Below are 22,523 nucleotides of genomic sequence, written 5' to 3'. Positions count from 1 at the left end.
TCCAGCATATTCAGGATATCCCCCCCCCCAAAGTCCAAAACAATTAATCCCTGGTTCCTCTAGATTTTTCTTCAAGTGTGTGGTTTAAGGAGGTTCTAAAACTTGCTGGTAATACATGAATGATATACTAAAGTACTTGATTAATTTAAGAATTGAATTAATCCATTGTTTTTGTACTTAATTCATTTAATACCAGCCATTTTAAATCCTCCTTTAGCCAAACACTTGGAAAAAAATGTACATAAACAAGTATATGAGTCATTTTTTGGACTCTTTAATATAAAAATATGTCTTTGGGGTTGGATGAGTTAATTCGAGAGACCAAATTCCATATGTGTGAAGGTGAGTGTTTAAACTCAGTGTTTAAAGGGGTGTGGAGGAGTGGAGTTCTTTTGAGCGAAAAAGAACATCCCTACATGGTAGATTTTTTTTTTTTTTTTAAACCCTTAGGGCTGGGGTTCTTGAACCTTTTGGAGTCAGGGACCCCATTTAGGAAAACAAACATTTCAAAGACCCCCATTGCTTTTTAAAAAGTGTTCAGAACAGACAACAAATCATCGACTTTGATTGAATGAGTTTGAATGAGTTTGCATGTGCACGTTCATCTTGATTTAAATTTAAAAGTTCGCCCAATCTGTTGTCACACTATTCATACTGTGATCCATCTCTTTTTGGAGAGATGGTACGTTCATATCACTGGGAATGTGGCTTGTCAGGGTAAAAATGCGTGCATTTGGCTTCAAATGTTTTTTCCCCAGTCTTTCCCTTACCGTGTCACAAGCCCCGCATATGCACCGAATAATAAAGTATGGATGAGGTTTGTACAGCTCTCCTGAAGTGCCCATTGTCTTGCTGCAGCTGTCTTTGTGAGCTTTGTGTGTGGCGAGCCGTCTTAGGCCTAAATGAGACTCATCACTCAGGCCAGCGTCATGTGCAAGTGGGTGTCAGAGGAAAGGTGCGTATGTCCCAGGCGCAGTGACTGCCCCATATTGTGTTTCATTTGCCTCCTCAGCAGGAGACAGAAGCCGCGTGACAGTCAGCATCTACGGTATGTGTGTGCGCGTGCGCGGCTGCATGTGTCATACTGCCACCCCTGCAGTATTCCAGCCCACCGAGGCTGATAGATGGCTCATGACTCATCACTACAGTACCACACCCCCTCTTCTCCTTTATCTACCTTTAGTCCGTCCGCTTTCCTCACATCTTTCTGAAATCTATTCTCTGCTTTCCATTTCCCTAATATCTTGCATCTTCGGGCATTTCTTCTACTTTAATCTTTTCTATTTTCTCCGCAATTAATTCCTGCCATTTCCAAATGGATTGTGTCTCGAGTGCTTCTCAAATAGTGGGGCGCAGAAGACCCAAGGAAAAGGTTTTTGTCATGTGAAGTTCAATAAAATAAGAATTTTCATCATTTTTCTTTTACTTTCAGACTGTAAAAATTACAGTTGTTGAAAGGTGACTTATATTGCTTTTTTTTGAAGGCTCATCAATCTGGTGCATCAAGGGTCTCTCTGATCTCATCAGTCCATCAGACCTTTGAAAAATCTGTCTTTAGATATTTCTTGGCCTAGTATTGACATTACAACTTGTGTGACTTGTTCAGTGTTGCTCAGATGTCAGCCTTCCTTACGTTGTCCATGTCTAGAAGTACTGAACACCTGGTGCTTCTGGGCACTGAAGGTAGATTGCAGTTCAAGAATACCGTAGCACTAGAGAATAATGAGTTCCTGGTTGCCTCACGTTTGAGTCTCCTCAAATATATGGCGGTTAATTTGTGACATTCTTCCTCAACACGTTTCTTGTGACCCTGTTCAGTATTTATAATGAAATGTTTGATATCTTAAAAATTCCAAGAGTACTTCATCTCCCTGAAAGACTTTTCAATTTTTGACTTTTCTGTGTCACTTAAATCTCTTTTTTACCCCATTTTGCTCGAGGAAAAGAAGCTGCCCAATAATTTTGCCCACATTGATAATGGCTATTGATCTCCTTGGCCCCACCCTCACCCTCACCCATCACCTGATATGCTTCTATCCAGTAAGCATTCACGTTTATACAGCTTGGAGTTGGAAAATATGCATAAAAATGATGGTATGGTCAAAATATTCACTTGCCAAATAATTGTGCACACAGTGTAAAGTAATTTATTTTAGGTACAAAAGTAGTGTAGATTACTTCAGTTAAGTTCTAACGTGATTACTTTCGTTCCTAGAGCAACGAATAATCAATTTGGGTATAGATATTGATTACTAAACTACGTACCAAAAATAATCACTTCAGGTACTAAATTAATAACTTTCGTGCTTAAGTACATCAATTGATTAATTGCTTTATACGTGATAGCCTCAGATAATGATAAGTACTAACAGTAACAAAGTACCAAATGTAAACAATTACTGTATTTACTTAAGCACTTTAGTCCATAATTTAAACGAGATAGAAGGGGGAAGAAATGCTGAGAAATAAGGAGCACAAGTAGTAGACACGTGATTTTAAAAAGAAAAAATGGAAGCAAAAGCTTAGTAAAATGAGTTAATTTATGTTATAATCGTGGCTTTATCTGAAAAAATGTGTATATTTTACTGTATTTAAAGAGGTTTAAAAAGACCGTTTTACAAAAATACATAGATACTGCACTGACTTGAATTCCTGCAACGTTTTGGGAATTGTTAAGAGGTGTAGCCTATGAATTTCTGTTTTACTTCTGGCCCATCCATCCATTTTTATCACATTATAATATATATATGATAAAAATGGTGATAAGCCTGTGTCTGTATATGACGCAATTACAGAGGACAAAGGGTGGGACTTAAGTTTTTGTACGTCTTATTCCTACTCCGTTTGAACATGTATAATGTGTTTAACTGTAAAATATATTGATGAAACTTTTCTTTGTTTTCATTTCATTTATTTCCCTTTGTGGTGTGTTTATATGTTCAACAAATCAAATCAAACGCACAGTAGCCAGTACGCCACGATTTGAAGCAAATACTGTAGCCTATGTGTTGTCGCCCTCTTTTGGTGAAATGAGACACTGCAAATGTTGAAGAAACATTTCTTTTTAAGTTAAAAAAAAATAAATAATGGGACGTAATTCAATACAACATAAAAACTCGACTTTGTAAAAATAAAAATCAATCAATGCAATTTCTGCGTACACCAATACTCAAAATTGTTCCAAACGACATTTCGGAGTTCTGTCGTCCCTAATTTTCGTCGTTGTTGTTGAAATGGAAGTGTATATAATCGTATCGGGGCAAATTACGGAACCTTAATGACAGTCGGAAATCACTTTGGTTTGAGTGGTTAGTTGTCCAGTGCCTCCCACCAGCCACGTGACTACCCTTTGACAATCCGAGCTGCACAAAATCACCTATAATAAGCTAAGTACCTCGGCGGAAATTCATAAAGACTTTCAAAAATAAAGGTTAAGAGGATTTGGGGTTACATTCTAGGTTTTATTTTGAAATATCCAAACTAAACCCAAGTTCTACTTTGATTCTGTTTGATCAGTGTGTTTGTATCCATCCGTGAGAAAGTGTTAGCCGTTATTCGGCGTCGCTGTTATTTGAGGATGTTGTGAAGCAGACTTGACGGGAAGCCTCTGGCGCAAATCACTTCACCCAGCCGCTGACTAAAACGGTAAGACGATTCAAAAACAACTTTTTAAACCCATATTTGCAAACTAACTTTCCATAGCAGCTGAACCCTAAATAGACGATAATGTAGTGTGGCGACTGCCCACAGCATTGTGATCATAGTGTTCATCAGGTTGTACTTGACCATTAGCTCGCGTTGTATTGGTAAAAATACGTTCATCAAATGTCAACTATTGACGACAATAAGTTTGGAGTGGTCAAGTGGACTTGTAAATGCCCGAGGACTACGTTGATCCCCAGTGGAATTTATTCTGGGTAAGCTTCTTGCAACACTCATTTTGGTGCAAAATCGCTGATTTCGGCGTTTCCCCTACTGATGTACTTTATGTCGCTTATTAATGAGGTGATCATGACTCATGATTACCATTAGAATTCTCTTGTAATTCTGCATGGCTGGAATTTATGACAGTCTTGGATGTCTTTATTATTATATTTTGTGTATTTTTTCTCTTGTTTTGGTTTTTTTTCAACATTCAAAATTCGTTCTATGTGCATCGCCCACATTTGGTCCAATACAAATCGACTTGTGTGAATTTAGTTAAAAAAGTTTGTTTTAGTTTTGTTTTGGTTTACATGAGCTGATTTCAAGTCGAACAGAAGTTAAAAGGACCCTGTCTAAAATTTAGCATCATCAAGTGGTGAACAAAAAATAGCTAATTTTGAAAGTCACTATAAATTTCAGTAATATTCAAAAACATGTTCTATCACATCAACGTTTAATTCAAAAACGTCGTTTTTTTAAATATTATCGTAGGTCCAGTAATTGGTAATTATATTACACAGGTTCACTCCAAACCTACAGGAAGCTGGCATGTTTTGCTGTCATCTACAGTATGTGCAATGGATTTTTGATGGAGAACTTAGCAAACTTACCAGTGGTAGTAGGCTTGTGAAGTGTGGTGTCTCTTGAGACATTGTTGAGTGTGTGGTTCCAAATCATTTTGTTCTCTTAGTTCACCACAAGGTATTAACATTTTACACGCTGCCTCTTGGGAAAAAAAAAAAAAAAAAAAGATAACCGATCAATGATCCGATCAGATGATTGACTAACCCAAGGGTCAGAAACCCAAAATGTTGAAAAAGCTTATCAATCCAAAAATGAACAAAACAAAAAAACTAATGTCTTGAGACGTAAAATAAAAACAAAAATCAGTCAGGAGTTGCAAAAACATTTCAAGCCTTCTATAAGCTTTATAACTAAGGCAACACATGCTGTAAGTGTCTAAATTAGCCTAATTAATATAGGCCACAAAAATGAGCCTTCATATTTAAATGTTTATTTTCCCTGCAGTTCTTGCGTCTTTGAGAAAATGACACACCATGTGACTACTCTGCTGTAAAGCATAGTCTACACCAGTGATTTTCAAACTTTTTTGGCCACCGCCCCCTTCACCGCCGGGCCAAAATGCCAACGCCCCCTCTTTACCCCTTTCCAACGAACGCTAGAACGACTATATTGCTAAATGTCTCAAGAATTGGTTGATTCATCAATCACAAACAGTTTGAAGACTAAAAAAAACAATTTTAATAAACAAAAAAGGTTATCATTTATTCTTCAATTACAACACCTTGAACTGAACTTGAAATAAATTGTAAAACTGAACGAGTAACCATTAACAACTGTCCTGCCTAATGAGATGGGTGGGTTTGGTGCATTGCAATCAGACTGTCAACATCAGGATGAAGGTTTGTCAGGAGCAGTCTCAGATCACCGCGCTCTGTGATGTTAAGTTTGTTTCTTTGTTTGGTGAGGAGCCTTGTCACAGCGCTGAACCCCCTTTCAACCAGGTAGGAAGTCGGAAAAGCAATGAAAAACAACTTGATGGCTTTCCATAGGGTTGGATAGCGTTTTGGGATCGCTGTTTGCATCCAAAAGGCTTGGTAAGAGGTTTTGAACTTTGGTTTCAGATCCTCATCATTTTGCAAACTTACAAGTTCCTCTTCTAGATGGGTTGGCACTTCTGTGCTGGGTTCAGTGAACGGATCGATCACCCAATCAGGGATTTCAAGAGAAAATATGTCGTTAAATCTGACTGACATATCTCTGTAGAGTTCTGCTAAATGAGCGCAGTACACGGCAATGTCATCGTCCTTCACTCCCGTTTCCTTCTCCAAGTTAGACAAACAAGGAAACTGACGGAATTCGCGTCGTCCAAGGTTTCTGCTGTAGAGCTGTAATTTTGAGAGGAATGCTGAGAGGACGGACTTGGCTTTGATTAACGAAGTCTCATCACCTTGCAGCTGCAAATTCACTTCATTGAATTTGTAAAACATTTCAGTGAGGTAAGCAATATCTGTCTTACTCGATTTCAGTTTGTCGTAAAGCTCAGGATTGGGTTCTTGAAAAAAATCCAGAACACTGTTAAACAGTGTGTAAAACCTTTTTAAACAGTTACCTTTTGACAACCACCTAACTTCTGTATGGAGAAGCAGGCATTGAAAATCTTCGTCATTTTCAATACACAGCTGATGGAACAGTCGAGAATTGAGAGCATTTGCTTTGATTTTGTTGACTGCAGTAATCACAATAGATAAGGATTTATTTAGCTTCTCACTCAAATTCTTTGCCACTAAGTGTTGTCGATGGATCACACAGTGAACTGTGAGGACTTCCGGAACAGCTTTCTTCAAATAACTTAGAAATCCACGGTGGCGACCAACCATGGACGGGGCGCCATCTGTAGCACATGAGATGATGTTTATAAGTGGAATGCTTTTTCCCTGGAAATAGTCCTCCACAGCTCGGTACAGTGATTCTCCTTTGGTATCTGTTTCCAGGAGACGTGCAAACAATAATTCGTGACACAAAGATCCATCCTTGATGAAGCGTACATATGCAAGAAGTAGTGATTGATTTCCCGGAAGAGTGGATTCGTCCAATTGCAAACTAAACTCAGTTGTCATCAACATCTTACAGAGAGTCTCTTCGACGTTTTCAGCCATTTTGTCCACTCTTCGTTGAACTGAGTTGTCACTGAGAGGAATCGATTTTATGATTTGTTCAGGAGATTTGTGCAAAACTGTTTTAATAACCTCTTTAACTGCAGGCAGAATCAAGTCTTCTCCGATAGTGTGGGACTTGCCGGCTTTCGCTATCAGCAAAGAAATGTTGTAAGAAGCCTTCAGACCGTCATCTGAATTTTTCGATGAGGAAATAAACATATTCATTGTTTTTCGCTTCAGAAATTGATCTCGAAGAGTTTGAAAGAACGCCAATGTTTTACCGGATTTATTGGGATGAATCTTCTGTAAATGTTCGAGGAGCCTAGACGGCTTCATTGCTTCATTTGAAAAGTTTTTCTCACAAACCAAGCACATGGGTTGTTGCGGATTGGTCGGTGATTGTATAAATCCATACTTCAAGTACTCTACAGAGTATTGCCTGCACTTCTTTTTCGATGTTCCTGAAGCTGCCATGGTTATCCCTGAAAAAAATGCAAACTGTTTTTAGAGCCAAAAAATTTCGTTTTTAGATAGCATTGAGCTTACCGTCTAAAATGATTTCTGTCGTGATGATGAGAAAATCGCGCACGTATAGTTGCTTTCTGGCAGCTATAAAAACTGACTTGCATCTGGAGAGAAGCTTAAATAAATAGAAGACAGGCGCCTCAGATATTATTCGCTAATTTCGTTTCTTTAAATAGACCAATGCGCAGTTCACCTCGAATCATAAAAATTGATAGCTGATGCATTAAGCCGGTCGCTGTGCGCATACGTCTGTGGTTAAGCGTTGCCGGCGCGCTATTGTGTGCTCCTCTGCGGCTGACTGGATGGTGGTGGTTTCCCCAGTCGCCTGCATCGACGATAAACTCGCGACAGTTAGTGATATACGGTATATGCGCGCTGCTCGTGAGCGCTCGAGCAGACAACGTTTCTTGTTTCAATAAAGCTTGTTTTTTGTCGACTTTTTATTACAGACAATCAATTTTTCCGGTCTTTCTACAAACACCAACGTCACATTTCAATGTAATTGCTCAATCGCCCCCCTTCACTATTTCAACGCCCCCCATTCGCCTGTTTATTCGTCAGCGCCCCCCTGAAAGTTCACACCACCCCCCGAGGGGCGGTACCGCCCACTTTGAAAACCACTGGTCTACACGTAGCCGGGTTTCATGCAAACGAGCAGTAAATGTCTCCTGTTTGCCCGATCTGCCACGATGTGCCCGGGCTTTTATTTTTGATCAAAACTGAAGGTATCAAAAACTCCGGCCAAAGTGGAGATTTGCCAAATCCTCCGGATAAGTGTTTGCGTGTAGCAAGCATGTGTCGGAGATTTACATCATCACGCCACTCTATTTCCCGCCAAAGACGCAGACGGCGGTGCCGTCAAGAGATAGAAGTTCTTTCTGATTGGACAGAATTTGGCGGCTCTACTGCCACCTAAATATTGATGTATTATGGTTCATTTAATTGGTAAAATGATAAGACACACAATGAAAAAAACAGTTTTTTTTTTTTTAAATTTTTCTTTTGAAAAGTTAAAGAAAAAACAACAACAAAATGAAACACCGTCCTCACCAGCCCATCTTGTCACTTAACATCTTGTTGATTCACTCGAGAGTTGAGTGGCCTGTCCCATGAAGAAATAAAATTAGCATATAATTGATGCCCAATCTTACAGTATTGGGGAGGAGAGGTGTGTGTGTGTGTGTGTGTGTGGGGGGGGGGGGGGGGGCAGTTCTCTCAAAACCAGGAATTTCAACCTGGCAACATGAAAACAGCTGTAACTTTGTCAGTTTGCATTACTTCCATATATTATATAATTTTAAAGGGCATTACATATATAATCAAAAAATATTAATTCAAACATTTTCTGAAACGTTTTATCTGTTTTTCTTTCTTCTCACGTTCTGTTCCTTTTCTTCCCTCTTTTTTATTGTTTGTCAAATACGCTCATTTGGATTAGTCAGGATTGAGTCATTCAGTGAAACATTAGGAGAGGGGATGTGTTACTGGAATCTAGGGGCAGGTCAAACAGAATCTACATCTGTACAGAATAAATTAAGACACCCTTTGAAAAAATTGTAACATAAAGCATGTCAATTGTTGCTGTTAAAGCTTAAATCAATATTTTTAAGTAAATAAAATAGCTCTTAAGAAAAAGACTGGTGAGGTATTTCGTTGTTTTCCCCATAAATATTATCCTAATGCCCCCCATTGGTTGCCCGCAAGTAAATAGACTACTAGCGAAAGGTTTGGACCCATTTTCTAGTGACATGAATGAGAAGCTGTTCAGACGTTGTTTTGTAACTTTGCCCACATTACAAAGTGATTGCATCATATTACTTTGGATCAGTGTTAAATGATGGTCACACAGGGGTAAGGAGCATGTGCCTTTTCTTGCACATGCAGTGGCGTGGTTACTGAGCCACAGAACATTGTTGAGATACATTTTTGTACTGGCAGCACTAACTCATCATTGAGATGTTGTTCAAAGGAGGCTAAAAGCAAGCAGAAAGGTTAGGGCCGTTGAGTCAGTTTCAGTTGTGTTTTTTTTTTTGTGAGTTTTGTATTATGAACATTCCAGCATTTTGAAAGGAATCAACTGAGATGACTCATCAACAGTGGAATTTATTACATTCAGTAATATACAGATATTGACAAAATATGGTTTTCTATTTAAAGTTTTTTTTAAAATATGTGCAGTATATACATTTTCTGCATTTGCAATTAATTGTGCTTTATAATGAATTGGATATTAGTTATATCGTATTTTCGTGTTTGTGTGATTTACAACATTGCCACAGAGTTTTTTCACATAACAAAGAGGAGAGAAGCCTTTGTAATAACATTTTAAGGTGTTGTGTATGCATTGTCACTTGACATTGCATTCAATGAAATTCTGTTTTGTAGTTGGGTGGTGTGTCATTGAGTAGACGGACATTTTTCCCCCATTCCTCTAATTCCATAAAAAGAAAAAATGATAAAAGCGTAAATACAATGAGTGGTAACATTTTGTGCAATCAAGTTTTGGCTTTCTATGCCAGTTTATTTACTTGTGCGTGTGCTTAGTGGGTTGCAAAGTTGTGTGGTGCTGATGGAAGAATACTAGATCTAAACAGTCATTGACCTCATTAACTCATGATCTCCTCTTGTTCACACATCACTGACACGCCATCCTGAGCATCAGTCAAACACGGGAACTACTAAGACCAAAATTGCTACTGCAATACTTATTGCAGAACTTCTTTTAATAGAATACTGTACCACTTTACACATTGCAACTCTAACTTCACAGTGCATGGAATCCCTCGCATGTTCAGCGTATGCCATAAAATAGATCACAAACTCTAAATACAATGTAGAAATGATGAATCACATTTTCTTACTGCTTTTAAAAAGTATAGTTCTGGTTTTCATGATTGGCTATCTGCCTGATGTCTGAAAGATCCTGGATTTCAGATCTCGCGATGGATGTGAACATGAATTGTAGTTTGTCTTTGTGTGACCTGTGATTAACTGGTCGTTGTTATTTTTATTTATTCATTTTTTTCCCCAAAAGTCAGCTGGGGTAGGCTGCATCTGATTTAGCGCCCTGAAATAGGATATGTGGTATATATTACAATGGTTCTCAACTGATGGAGTGATGGCTCTAAATCAGGACCCGATTTTATCGAGCTTAAGAAAATAAAGATAACACGGTCAAAAATAGCCTTATATTTGTTTTTAAATGGCATGTTTGCTTTCATGTTACAGGTACCTTCAGATCATTTTGAAGATCAACATGACAACAAAATGAATTCTTCTATTTCTCCTTGATGTGTAACAAGAGAAAACCTGGCACTCTTGAACAAAAATAAACTGCCGTTCGAAAACCATCCATTAGCCCATTCTTTAGCCCATTCTCAGTTTATGTATGTTGAACTTAAGACGAACAAGTCTATGAACTTTTTTTCTTCGGACTTCTTCAGGTACAGCACTGATACCAGTATTTGAAATGCATTGTGCAATTTATGATAATGGCATAACAATTTATGATGATGGCATAACAATGGGGTTGCTAACAAACCCTTTCTGGGTACAGAAATATTTACATTCACTGTAGTCAATGCGACCCTGAAATAAAATTACTTCAACTACATTACAGCACAGGCTTTGCATTGCATTGTACAACGCAAGGACATTTTAAGTAAACGACAACAACAAACAAAAGCTTCATAAAGCAAAAAGCCGGCTGTTGAGAATAAGTCTTCCGCATCAATGCCTTGGTAGTGGCGGAGTTACATTCTGGCAAAGTCGCAGTACAATGATGCAAATGCAGTAATAAAAGTCATAATTTCCTTAAAATAATCATCATTTACATTGTAAACTAACCCTGTAAACTGTTACAATCTGTCCACTACACACCTTTGATAGTTTCACAATGTACTTTTGTGTCCAGTCCAGACCCACCAGTTTAGAATCAATGAATGGATGGATATTGATTCATAAAAAGACACATTTTAAACAGATACATTTTCTCACACACATTAAAACCTGGAAAATTAGCAATATCTATGGATAATATTTCAGTAACATTGCTATGCAGTTCTTCACTAGAGCAAAAATTAACCGCTGTGACCGTATTGCTAACATAGCTAACTCTGCCAATTATTTTGAACATGATCTTTATAAAGACATAATTTCTTTATAGATTAATAACGTGGTGAAATAATATCTTGTGCAAGTGTACCCAATGTCGTGGTTGGTAACTGAATGTGATAGAATGATGCTTCCAGGTTTTTTCCCTCCCAGCCCTGTGACAGGTTTTAACTTTTAATCTTGTCATTTTGTATGACGTGCGTTTACAGAAAAGTTTTGTGTTGCATATGTACATCCTGGCTCAGCATTATGAGTCAAAAAGGGGATATGAAGCCTCCCATGAAGCTCCCAATCACCTATTCACACTCATTATTAAGTGACCATTTGTTTTGGAATGTGTTGACCAGAGGCTATGTTCCCTTACCGTGTGTGTGTGTTTCGGTGTTTGTGTGTGCGTGCGCCCTTGCCTAAGCAACAGACTGCACCATTGTGAAGGCCGCACAGAGACTCTGTTATTGGCTGCTTTGTGTCCGGGAGGGATGCTGTGGGAGGTGAATATGAAGACAATAGGAGAGAGTGGGGACATAAATTAATTGAACTGTGCAGAAAGGAAAACACTGCTGGAGAAAACTACAGAGGATTGTATACATAATGAAGTAAAAGAAGTTGGAAAAAGGATGTTAGCAGTTGCTCAACTGGCAAACCCCCAAACTTCAGCATTTTAAGGAAGTGTGTTGACAATTCTTTTAAATGGTTGTACGCCCAGTCAAGATGTGTATCAGTTGATCTCTAGTTCACAGCTTCACAGTGAGTTCAGACCAGTGCTTCTCTATTATATTTTGCAAAGTCCCCTCCCCCCAGGAAAGAGAGAACCTTTCGCGTGATGTTCTGTGTGATGCTATTTGTGATTTCTTTTTCATCTGTTGGGCCCTTTGAGATTGTGGGGATTCGGGGCTATACAAATAAATTTGACTTGACTTGAAAAAAAAAAGAAGAAGATGCAGATCCTTATTTTATAACAATTAAAACAAAGCCTTTACCCTAGGGTCATCTCCCCCCCCTCCACTACTTGAAAAGGACTGGTTTGGACTAAAACTCAGGACAGAAACAGAAGTTCTCACCAAAAGTCTTATTTTTGGTAGTAGAGCGCTACCCACTTGTCAGAATCACAGTTTATAATAAAGCTCATAACAAGGATGAGCATCTGCAGAATACTGAAGCAGTGTTTTGCTCATCTGCCTCAGAACTCTGTCATTGCTTCAGAACTTACTTTAGATATTCCTGTGTGACGTTTGCGGATTGAATCCATGCTTGCATGAAATTTCTCTGGGTACTCCCAACAGGATTGCGGGGGAAAATAATTAGATTTGTGCCATTAACAAAATCATTAACAAAATCATATTCAATCTCTAATTAAGGATGTTAAGAACTTATTCTATTGCTGTTTATCATTCATTCATTATTATTCTATTCTCTAACCAAGTTTGCTTTCATTTTTAAATACAGCATAAGTGTCCGTCCACCATTAGCTTTAGCTGTAAATTATGTGCTGCATTCAAATGCAGTAAGAAATTCCCAACTCAGGCAGAAATAAAGGTCCATTAATGAATCTAAAGCAAATGCATTACTACATTACGAGTACATTATTAATCAAAACATTTCAAGTTTTTTCATTTATTGAGAAAATACAGGTCATTTTTATACTCCACATTTTAAAATTATCTGGCGAGCCAGATTAAACCTTTTTGCGGGGCAGAACCGGCCCCCGGTCCCTATGTTTGACACCTCTGGACTAAATCATGTTGTAGTTCAATTTTACCATGATTTAGGTCTTTTAATTTCAACAAAAAGAAGTGCTTTTGTTTCAGAGGACTGTTCTACTAAACTTCAAACTCACAGGAAATTGCACTTGTTTCGACATTAGCTCACTGTTGTGTAGTATTTTTTTCCAAATTCAGGGATATTCACTTCTTTATTGCACCTTTCCATTATTGCCATCATGTATGTTATTGTCCAGCTAAAATGTTTTCACTGATATATTGGGTTGTAATTAAAAGAATAGTGTCACAATCATTATTGGCAATTTCAAATTGCCTAGTTTGATTGTCAAAATATTGAGATGAGAAAATATACAATGTAGGTTCATTTGCTCTTGGTAGGAAATGAATAGATTTCTAGAATAATTCTCAAATTCATGCTTGTGAATATCCAAACAAAGGAGGTATCACATTCAAATTGTATTGTAAAATTGATTTGAAGGACACAGAGGTGGGTGCAGATGTTAAGGGATAGGTATGGTTTGATTTAGCTGAGCTGTGTGTGCCAATGTTTGTGGTGTAATTTGCACTTCCTCTCAAGGAGCTCTGTTGATCGTGTGTAATAACCCTCATTGTTCAACATTATTGAAGCATCCTTATTTTAATTGTACTTATGCTTGCAAATAATCACATTGAAAATGCAGAGGATCTTTTACCAAAGTAGTTTGTTCAGATACAATCTTTTTCCTTTACCACTTTTGTATTGAGGACCGAAAGATAAAATATTGAAAAAATATTGAATATTGAAAAATATTGAACTTTGGCACTTTTGGTCCACCATACTTTTGGGCTCTGAGAGACTCAAACATGGGAACAATGCTGGGATGCTGATTATTGCAAAATTAGTAAAAAAAAAAAAATGTCAACTAGGTATTAACAATTCCTCATTCTTGCTTTACTAAACAATGAACTGCCAGCGCAATACGAATGGATCTTTAACGTCTATAGTCACCAATAGCAGGGAATGAGTCAAATGGTAGATTGTCATGAAATGGTCGATCTTATTAACTTATTCATGGTCAGCCCAGTAAAAAATGATCATTGATGTGTATGGCCATCAATGGCATTGAATGACTTAATACTGTAGGTTGAGTAAAGAAATAAGAGCTACCGCACCATTTCAACTATAATAACAGTGAAGATCTACAAGTATCTTTGCTTCTTCCTTTTTGATCAGCTTTCATTTGTAACCAAAAAAGTAGAAGGAAATATTTCCCCATTTTCATTCTTACATTCTATATGGCGCAAAATTGGTTCAATTTACTCAACTGGCTGCTTGAATCGGGTGCACCAAAGGGTAGAAGGCAGCGGAATCTTATTAAGGCATTTTCCTCGCTAAATTATGACTTGACCCACTTGACGGTGGCTTCAAATAAAACGGTTTATCTAGGGTCATCATGGCAAAGACAAGAATTATACCCTCCATATTAAGGAAGTCATCACATAATCGAAATGACTGGGTTGCTATGTGGGATAAAACTTGTATACTGTTGCTTTAAAATGGGGCTAAAAGCAGTCATCCTGACATTCAAATCAATCTTTGCCCTCTTCCACAGATTACATGGACCATGATTTGAGGTGTGAAAGAGCGCATTGCCATGTCTCAGCCCCAGTCTGAAGTCACCGTGTGCGACTGGTTAAGTGGGCTTCGCCTCGAACAGTATTCCAAAGCATTTCAGACTGCGGGCCTGTCGAACTTAGCGGAATGCCACAACCTCACACCGGATCAGCTGGAGCAGATAGGGATATCACTTCCGGGCCACCGGAGACGCATCTTGGCCAGCCTGAACAAAACTCGAGATGTCACCTCTCTGCAAGTTGATTCACAGTCAGATTTTGTACAGGCTGCGAGAGAAGAGCACAATCAACTCATGGAGGAGAATGGACCCTTGGGCGTGTCACAAATACATGTCATGCAGGAAAAAGATTTTCTTAAAGAAGCTGTGAAAGAAAACGCACGCATACCTGAACCTGCACCGCGGGAGAAAGACAAACCAGTCCCGAGGGACAGACAAGCATGTAGAAGGAAAGAGGAAGCTGGCGGGACAGAGAAGACGGTAACTCTTGAGCGTAATGAAGTGGACCTTGGAGACAAAAAGAGGCCTGTTCCAAAAGAGAGGACAAAGTACCGTTCCAGCGCTCCAGTCGTACTGGTCTCACAAACCAACTACCTTAATTATCCATCTTTTGACACCAGTCTGCCGCCAGTGCCCCCGCGCAGCACTTTGAACTGCCCACCACAACCTTTCACAATGGCCCTCACCCCTTCACCTCAGACACAAAGCCCCACCTCACCTCAACACACCAAGTCAATTATCAAAGAGACAGCTGTTCAGGTGCCATCTTTGCCCTACATATCAACCCAGAACACACAAGAAAATAGTCACCCACCTTTGGGTCACCCCTCCCGAACTCCGCTTCAGACCTTTTCCATTCACTTGCCGACCCAAGATTCAAGAAGCGAGAGAATGTCAAGTGCATCCAACATGGGCCTCAACTTCTCCCCCAGGGAGGAGAGAAAAGCTCCACCTCTTCCTCCAAAAGTTGGGTCAACAGCACCAAGAGGTCCCCCCCAAATTCAAAGTGGGCATCCTGTACTTTCTTCCAGAATTGAAAGGTAAGTTTGCTGCTCATAGTATTAGCATACCTTTGCAGTAGTTGTTCTCAAGGTTTTACACCAAGTACCACCTTAAAATTACCTTTCCAAACACCACCATAAAGCCTGAAACAGTTTGTTCAGCAAAAATAAGGAAGTACACTTTTTCTCAAAAGGATTGAAGGCCATTATAACATGACATTATGCGGTTTGAACATTAGAATTTTGCTTAAATAAGGAAAGGTATTGCACATAAAAATTCTACAGTACCTCTACAGGGCCTCGCAAATAGTGATGGAGTGTGGTGCTGATGGGAAATTTTGAGTATTGTTTCTAAAATAAGACAATATGAAAAAAGGCCAATAATGAATGTAATAATCTAATTTGATAGTTTTGTTCAGCAGTTTTATTTTACAGGAAATGATTTGTATTAAAAGATCTAAGATCTTTTTTTCATTTGAAGGCTTTACTCTAATATCTGTTACACCTGACTAATCATGATTTATCATAGGAAATTGTGCAATATTAGTTAAAAAAGTAACGATTTGAGACCACTACTATATTTAGATAGATATGTCATCTATGAGGTCTAGTTTTTATTCGTGATCAATGTCTGAAGTGTTATTTACAAAATCAATCACCCCCTTAGCGTCTGTCAAATGCTCATCTTGATCGTGAAATGCAGGACAAAAAATGAGCACACAAGCTAGCAAAAATGACCACATAAAGTTTCGAAAGCTACTTTGAAAAAGGAAGTATCAAAAGACTAAACTCCAAAAGAAAAGCTATATTTAAGAGACATTTTTAAGTTCTCTTTTAGGTATGAGGTTTTTTTTGCATATTATTTTACAACCGTTGTTATACGTTGTTTGATTCACACAGCTGCGTTTTTATTAGTGGATTCTAACATAATTGGTGTCTACAGCACTTGATCAACTGTGTTTGAAAAATCCTCTTTAAATAAAACTGGATTGTAATGGAATAGAGACAATGTCCAGTATCCGAATGCTGAAATGAAAAGGTCTCCTTTTAAAAAAACAGAAAGAAAAGAAAGAGGGCTTTAACTTAATTCGTAAAAGTTGCAAGACAATTGCCTTAAAATATCTATTTAATGATTCTAACTGTCAACATTGAACATTGAATTGTTTCACTGAGCTAAGTCATTTTTGCATTTGGTTGAATGTTTTTTGATAGACGCGTCTCAAGTACTTGGGCTTGTGCTTCACTGAGGATCTGTCAATCTTGGTGGCAGGGAAGCATTTGCGGTCATCAACCTCTTTTCTGTATTGAAACAGCTTTTTCAATAAATTTTTCTTCAAGAACTTAGAAGAATAACTTAAAGAACCACTGTAAAATCAAAGAAGCCAAAATTGTGCTATGAGATTATTATGAAACAGACCTTGTTGGCCTAATGCAGAGAGAGGTATTATAGATTTAGCAATAAAGATGATATCATGATTTTTAAATCACCTTTGATATCATCATCGTCAATGTCAATAAAATTACTTTTCGCCCAGTTCAGCAGATCACAGCATTGTGAATTACATAAACCATGAAGCGTTGTGTCACTGAGACGCAAGTCAATAAGCCCATTTTTTTGTGTTTTGCGTTACTGTGTACAAAAACCCCACACTATTGTGCTTTTTTCCCATTATTGTGATCATTGATATTGTGAAGTTTTGTACAGTGTTGTGAGTTTTATCATATCAGTCTGAAAGTAAACTAGGTTGACAGCTTATTTTTGTATTTCAGAGAAAAACCATGCAAAGGGGCACACACTGATCATGTTTTTTTTTTTTTTTTTTTTTTTAAAGCACTTGATAGCACGGCCACAGGTCTGATGCCATCTTCTGGTGAAATATGAAAGAGCTTATTTGTAAATGTGTAGTGAAGACACCGATCATGTTAATGATTTTTCACAATAATTAAGCAATAGCTGTAGTAAATGTGGAAACCAAGTGTAATATGTAATGTATAATTGTTCATAGAAAATCACAAATGTTCTATCTCTTGTAAGCTATTTGCAGAACAGGCCTGCGTGCTACTCATGTGATCTTTGGGGGGCTACGTGGTGCCTGCGGGCACCACTTTGGTGACACCTGTTTTATGGTGATTGATAGTGTTGACAGACTATTAATTGTATGCGAGATGCCAGTGGCATAACATTGTGATGGGCCCTGGTGCACTTTTTTTTTGCTCCCGCAGACGCCTTGCACTAACCATAAGAACATGCACACAAACAGGTGCCGAGCCACTCAAGAACTGCTTCTTGTCATCAAGGCCATTCAGGCCTCCAATCTTAATACGATTAAAAATTGAGCAAAACAAAGTATTATCTGTTTTCCAAATTTTAAATCCTCATTCGTGTAAAAAGCTAATTGTGGCACCAAAATACTAACAAGTGCTGTGCCTAATAGATTTTAATCGCAATCATTCCAGTTGATAACAAAAACATGTACTCACTCATTAGAATCTCATCTTGCAGGTCTTGTGTTCAGAAAAGTTATCTACAAATGTTTGACAGGACCGAAGCTTTTGCCCTGTTCTCTTTAGTAAGAATAGCAGGCCATTGAGGCGTTCTTGTCCCAAGCTTCTTCTTAAACAAGTCTTTATTGGGCAGATAACACGACCATGGTTGCGGGAGTTTGAAATCAGCCTTCGAAGTAGTTATGTAGTATTTCACTCAAAAACACCTGCTTTGTCTCTGGGAAATTGTCCGGTGAGTTTACAAACAGTACCTTAAACCGTCTAATGCAACTGGTCCACTCATGGACATAGCCGAACTTGTACACATCCCCTAAAGTTGTGGAGGTGGCAAGGATGACTACTTTTGACTGCCTGGAGAAGTGGGACATGGCGGAGGGTCAATGTTGGTTCTGCCATTGTGCTAGCTACTGCTCAATTCTGGCAGAAGCTGCGGGAGTGGGATACTTTATTCGCTCTATTTACTTACTAAGTATATTTCTACTTTAGACATTTTAGCTTTAAATTCTTAATTTTTCATTTTATCTTTTCTTTTTTTTTTGTGCATCACTTTTTTGTATGTCCTTAAGGTGCCTGTATCATGGGAGTTCAACTTTTTGGAGATTTTAACCATGTTAGAGTGTCGCTTTTTCACCCCAAACACCCCCAAAGTGCGACATTCCTTCGTTGATGCACTTCTAAGCATTCCTTGCTTATTCTGCAGTCTTGACATGGGCCCCGCCCGAGCATACAAATGACTTGCCAGAGGCATGATGACGATAACAATTCTTAGTACCATCTGCGCAAGAGTAAATAAATGCTGACCTTATACACGTCTTTAAGTTTTGTTTTTTTACAAAGTTGAGGAGAAGAGATTTTGCCGGCCGAGTAAACAACATATGGAATGCATATGATATGCATATGAAATAATTCGTACTTGCCAAACATTGGTTTAAGTGCCAACTGATAAGTCTCTTGTCCTGAAGACATTGCTATATCTCGCTGTCTCATCATCATTCGTATATGATTGTGCTGTACTGAAGTATGTGTATATATGAATGTTTCTATTTCCTTTCCATAGCGTTTCCTCTTTGTCTATGCCTAGACCTCGAGGCTGTAAATACAGTTGAATGATAATTGAAAGCTAGTGTAAGAAGACAACACTCCCACCCACTGGACACAATGACACAATGTGTTTCAGATCCATACTGAAACAGTTGAGAAAATACTAAGATGCCTTTTTCTGATGAACAAGGCTTTTGTCAGTATTTCAGTTTCTAAAAATAATACTATGCATTTCTTTTGGGTTGTGCATATAGTCTGTGCTCTGTGGTCACTTAAGGAAGTAGCTGCAGTGAGAGGGAGGAAGTCACAAAAGAGAACAAAATAGTTACATGTTGTTCCAAACTATCCTGTGAGTGACACAGAGTGACTGAGAGTGATAATTGGGCAGATAAGTTCTTTTCATTTTCTTCATGTCTCCACAGTTTTGCCCATGATGGCTCATGTTCACATGCTGTTTTGTGTCATTGTCAGCATGCTTTGGCGACACCTCCCCTTTTTCTGGTTAACTGGTCATTTCCTCTCCCCTCTCTCTTTCTGCATTCCATGTTCTTAAAAAAGCGTGCATTTAAAAAATGATTGTATCAACATAGAAGCGGATTTCTTTTTACTATGACACCAGGTAACATGATCCATATATTACATATCTCTTAATTTGTTCCATGTCTCCCCTGTGTACATCAAACAAGGAAGACGTTTACTTCTCTGCTGTCGTCTGTTTTCATGTTGGAGAAGCAAGATGTTGTTAGTGGATCTGTTGTTGTTGTTGTTTTTTTTTTAATCTTCTGATAAGACAACTTCCTCGAGAAAGGTTATGTGAATCTGTAATGTCCCTAAAAGAATGCATGTTTCATTTGGGGGGGTTCACACTGTACTGGAACATGATCATATTTGAACAAACCTTTACAATAGTTCTGGTGTGTATGTCTCGTGGAAAAATAAACTGTTCTCACGAGCTGCATTGGTGCACAATGTCGTTAGCCACACATCATTAAGTAGTTGTGTGTTACAGCAAAGTGGGATGTGTTGCTCAGTAGTTTAATTGTGCTATGTTGTAGATATGTACACAGAATTTTATACAAGCAATGACTACTCATTGAGGCATCACTCGCTAATGTAAGAAAGACTGCTTTGTGTAACTAAAGTTCTTATTATGTATACACTCCTGACGAAGTTGGAGTTTCAAAGAAGAAGAGTTCCAAATATGCAAACTGATATATTGCAGAACAAGTGTACCCTTTCCTTTTTGGTGTTTTTCCTCTACATAAATAGGAGGAACTGTTTCAAAATGCCAGTTTCCCGTCATTGTGGACCTATTTTGGGGTATTATATTGAGATGACTCATATACTGATTTCACAATGAGGTTTAGATGTCATGCCTATGATGAAGTCATGTAGATCTTTCACATTGATCTTGATGTAGTAAAGATGTTCTTGTCACATGTGTTGTCTTAACAGTTTACGCAGTATATAAGAGGAATTTTTGCCGTCTTAGGTTGCGTGGCAAATTAATATACATGAAAAAAAGTAGATAAATGGTCACCTAGCAACACTTTTTTTTTTTTTAACAATTATAATGGTATGTCCAGGGGTATTTTATCCAGCAACTCCAGAAAATAGTATGAGTAACATCATTCTTTTTTTTTTGTCTCTTATGTCACTATTGACAAAGCACCTCTGTATAAAACCTAACAACATCAAGGCATACAATGTTTGGAAATGGGCTGCAAAGTTGCTTTTTTGTTCCAATTAGTTTGCTCCTAATTTGAGAAAGTAACACTTTTCAATTTTTCTGTCATGGCCTTGAAAAATGTTAAATTAGATTTGCTACTGCTTGCAGAAACTCTGTTAAAATCTCATGTTCTTCCTGAAGTGCCGTCACGTAACCCCAGGAGTACTAATACCCCCATTTGAGAACAGCTGGCTCAGCCTCATTAGGGTCACGGGTGAGCTAGAGCTTTCCATAGCTGTGTACATTGCTGGGAACTTCATTCACACCTATACAAATAGGACAAAGCATTCAGACCCTTTAATCTACAATTTTGAATGTGGGATTAAGATGGAGTATCCACAAATACGAGATGAAAACTTCACACAAGAAGATGAGGGCAAAGATTTGAACCCTACCCCAGAACTGTAAGGCGGTCTTGCTAACCACTCAGTCATTTTGCTTCCCTATTTTCATTTTAGTTCAACCAAAAACTTGCTCAAGCTAAGCTTCTGTAGTTATATGCTGTCCTTTTCCTTGACTAACATTTAGATGTCAATTTCAGGCATGAACCACAGGAGGGAGACTGTAAAAGACAGAAAAAAACACCCACTTGCACTGTATTACTCACCCTTGTATCTTGAAATGGGAGGAATTTCTTGTGATGGATGAGTAATATCTCACTCTTATCAGACGTCATCCAACATTGATATGTTCTCCATTTGAAGTGCACTGGATCCCTTGGCATGCTGTTTACACATAGTATCTCTTGGAAGGACTCAGGTTCAGACATGTTGCCAAAATGAGAGGTAGGGAGAGAAAATGTGACAGATAGAAGGAGCAAAGTGCCGAGTAGAGGAGGGGGTTCATATATTTTAACCATGGGATACATGGAGCAGCTATGAGACCTGTGGAAGAAAGTTGTCTTACCAGCATTTGCCATTGCCTTAGAAGACTTTTTTTTTTTTTTAGTGCATGTAAACAAGGCCCAGTCATATTTTATCCTTCAGTGGATTGAGTGGAGTTAGAACATTTTGTTGAAAGGATTCTTTCCAACAGAACATGTATAGACTTAGCCGTCTATGGGCCATTTTCACTCGACCTCCCGACACTGTGATCCTGGAGAACTCATCTGCTCCCCAATCTCCTGGTGATCACTCCTGTTTTCCTTTGTCCTCCAGCCCTGCTTCTAGCAAGACTGATGAGCTTCTTCAAGACCAAACCCCAAAGGTTCCACCTCGCATCATGACTTCTCAAACTCAAGAAGTCATACAAAAGTCAAGCCAAGCTGCTGCGCAAGTAGCCCTGGCTGCTAAAGGAGCACCCCAACCTCCTCCTCAGACTAGTAAGTAGAGTTCTTGAGTACCCTCCAATAAATCATGATTATTCAAAATTCTGCACAAGATAATTGTTTACATGACTTGTAAAAAAAAAAAAAAAATGTCTGTTCTTAGGACCTGCACCAAAAGTTTCGTGCTACAGACTCTGCAACTGGAATTATCCCAGTGTAATTTATCAATTTATTCTACTTCTTGGGCTGCAACTAGCCATAATATGAACTCATTCATTGTCATTGATGACTACAGCAGTCAATGGTGGCTGAATGAATGAATCTTATTCACTGTCTTCCCAGGCTAATGTATCTTCAATGTCTAGAGACATCAATGGCAGTTAATGATTATACTCATCCAATG

The 22,523-nt window shown here is 38.4% G+C and overlaps 1 protein-coding gene and 1 long non-coding RNA gene across 5 annotated transcripts in view; one reads left to right on the top strand and one right to left on the bottom strand.

Annotated features, from left to right (window-relative positions):
* Nucleotides 1–3,537: 3,537 nt before the first annotated feature.
* Nucleotides 3,538–22,523, top strand: part of arap1 (ArfGAP with RhoGAP domain, ankyrin repeat and PH domain 1) — a 53,152-nt gene continuing 34,166 nt past the window's right edge. For 3 of the 4 annotated variants that reach the window (XM_088427560.1, XM_088427559.1, XM_088427558.1), the window contains exons 1-3: nt 3,538–3,645; nt 14,557–15,617; nt 22,011–22,174. In XM_088427560.1, the coding sequence (XP_088283686.1) occupies nt 14,599–15,617; nt 22,011–22,174 (1,183 nt within the window). In that variant the 5' untranslated portion in view covers nt 3,538–3,645; nt 14,557–14,598. Of the gene's footprint in view, nt 3,646–14,556; nt 15,618–22,010; nt 22,175–22,523 lie in introns of those variants that run through there. The other variant, XM_088427557.1, reaches the window with a different exon arrangement.
* On the bottom strand, nt 5,164–7,733 carry LOC148416140 (uncharacterized). The gene is made up of 2 exons (XR_015867300.1): nt 7,152–7,733; nt 5,164–7,087 (listed from the first exon to the last, which is right to left on the bottom strand). It is a non-coding gene; the product is annotated as an uncharacterized LOC148416140 (long non-coding RNA).

This window comes from Hippichthys cyanospilos, chromosome 11 (assembly GCF_059441005.1).
Source record: "Hippichthys cyanospilos isolate Australia breed blue-spotted pipefish chromosome 11, RoL_Hcya_1.0, whole genome shotgun sequence".
Taxonomy (NCBI): Eukaryota; Metazoa; Chordata; class Actinopteri; order Syngnathiformes; family Syngnathidae; genus Hippichthys; species Hippichthys cyanospilos.
This window is presented reverse-complemented; position numbering and strand designations above follow the sequence as displayed.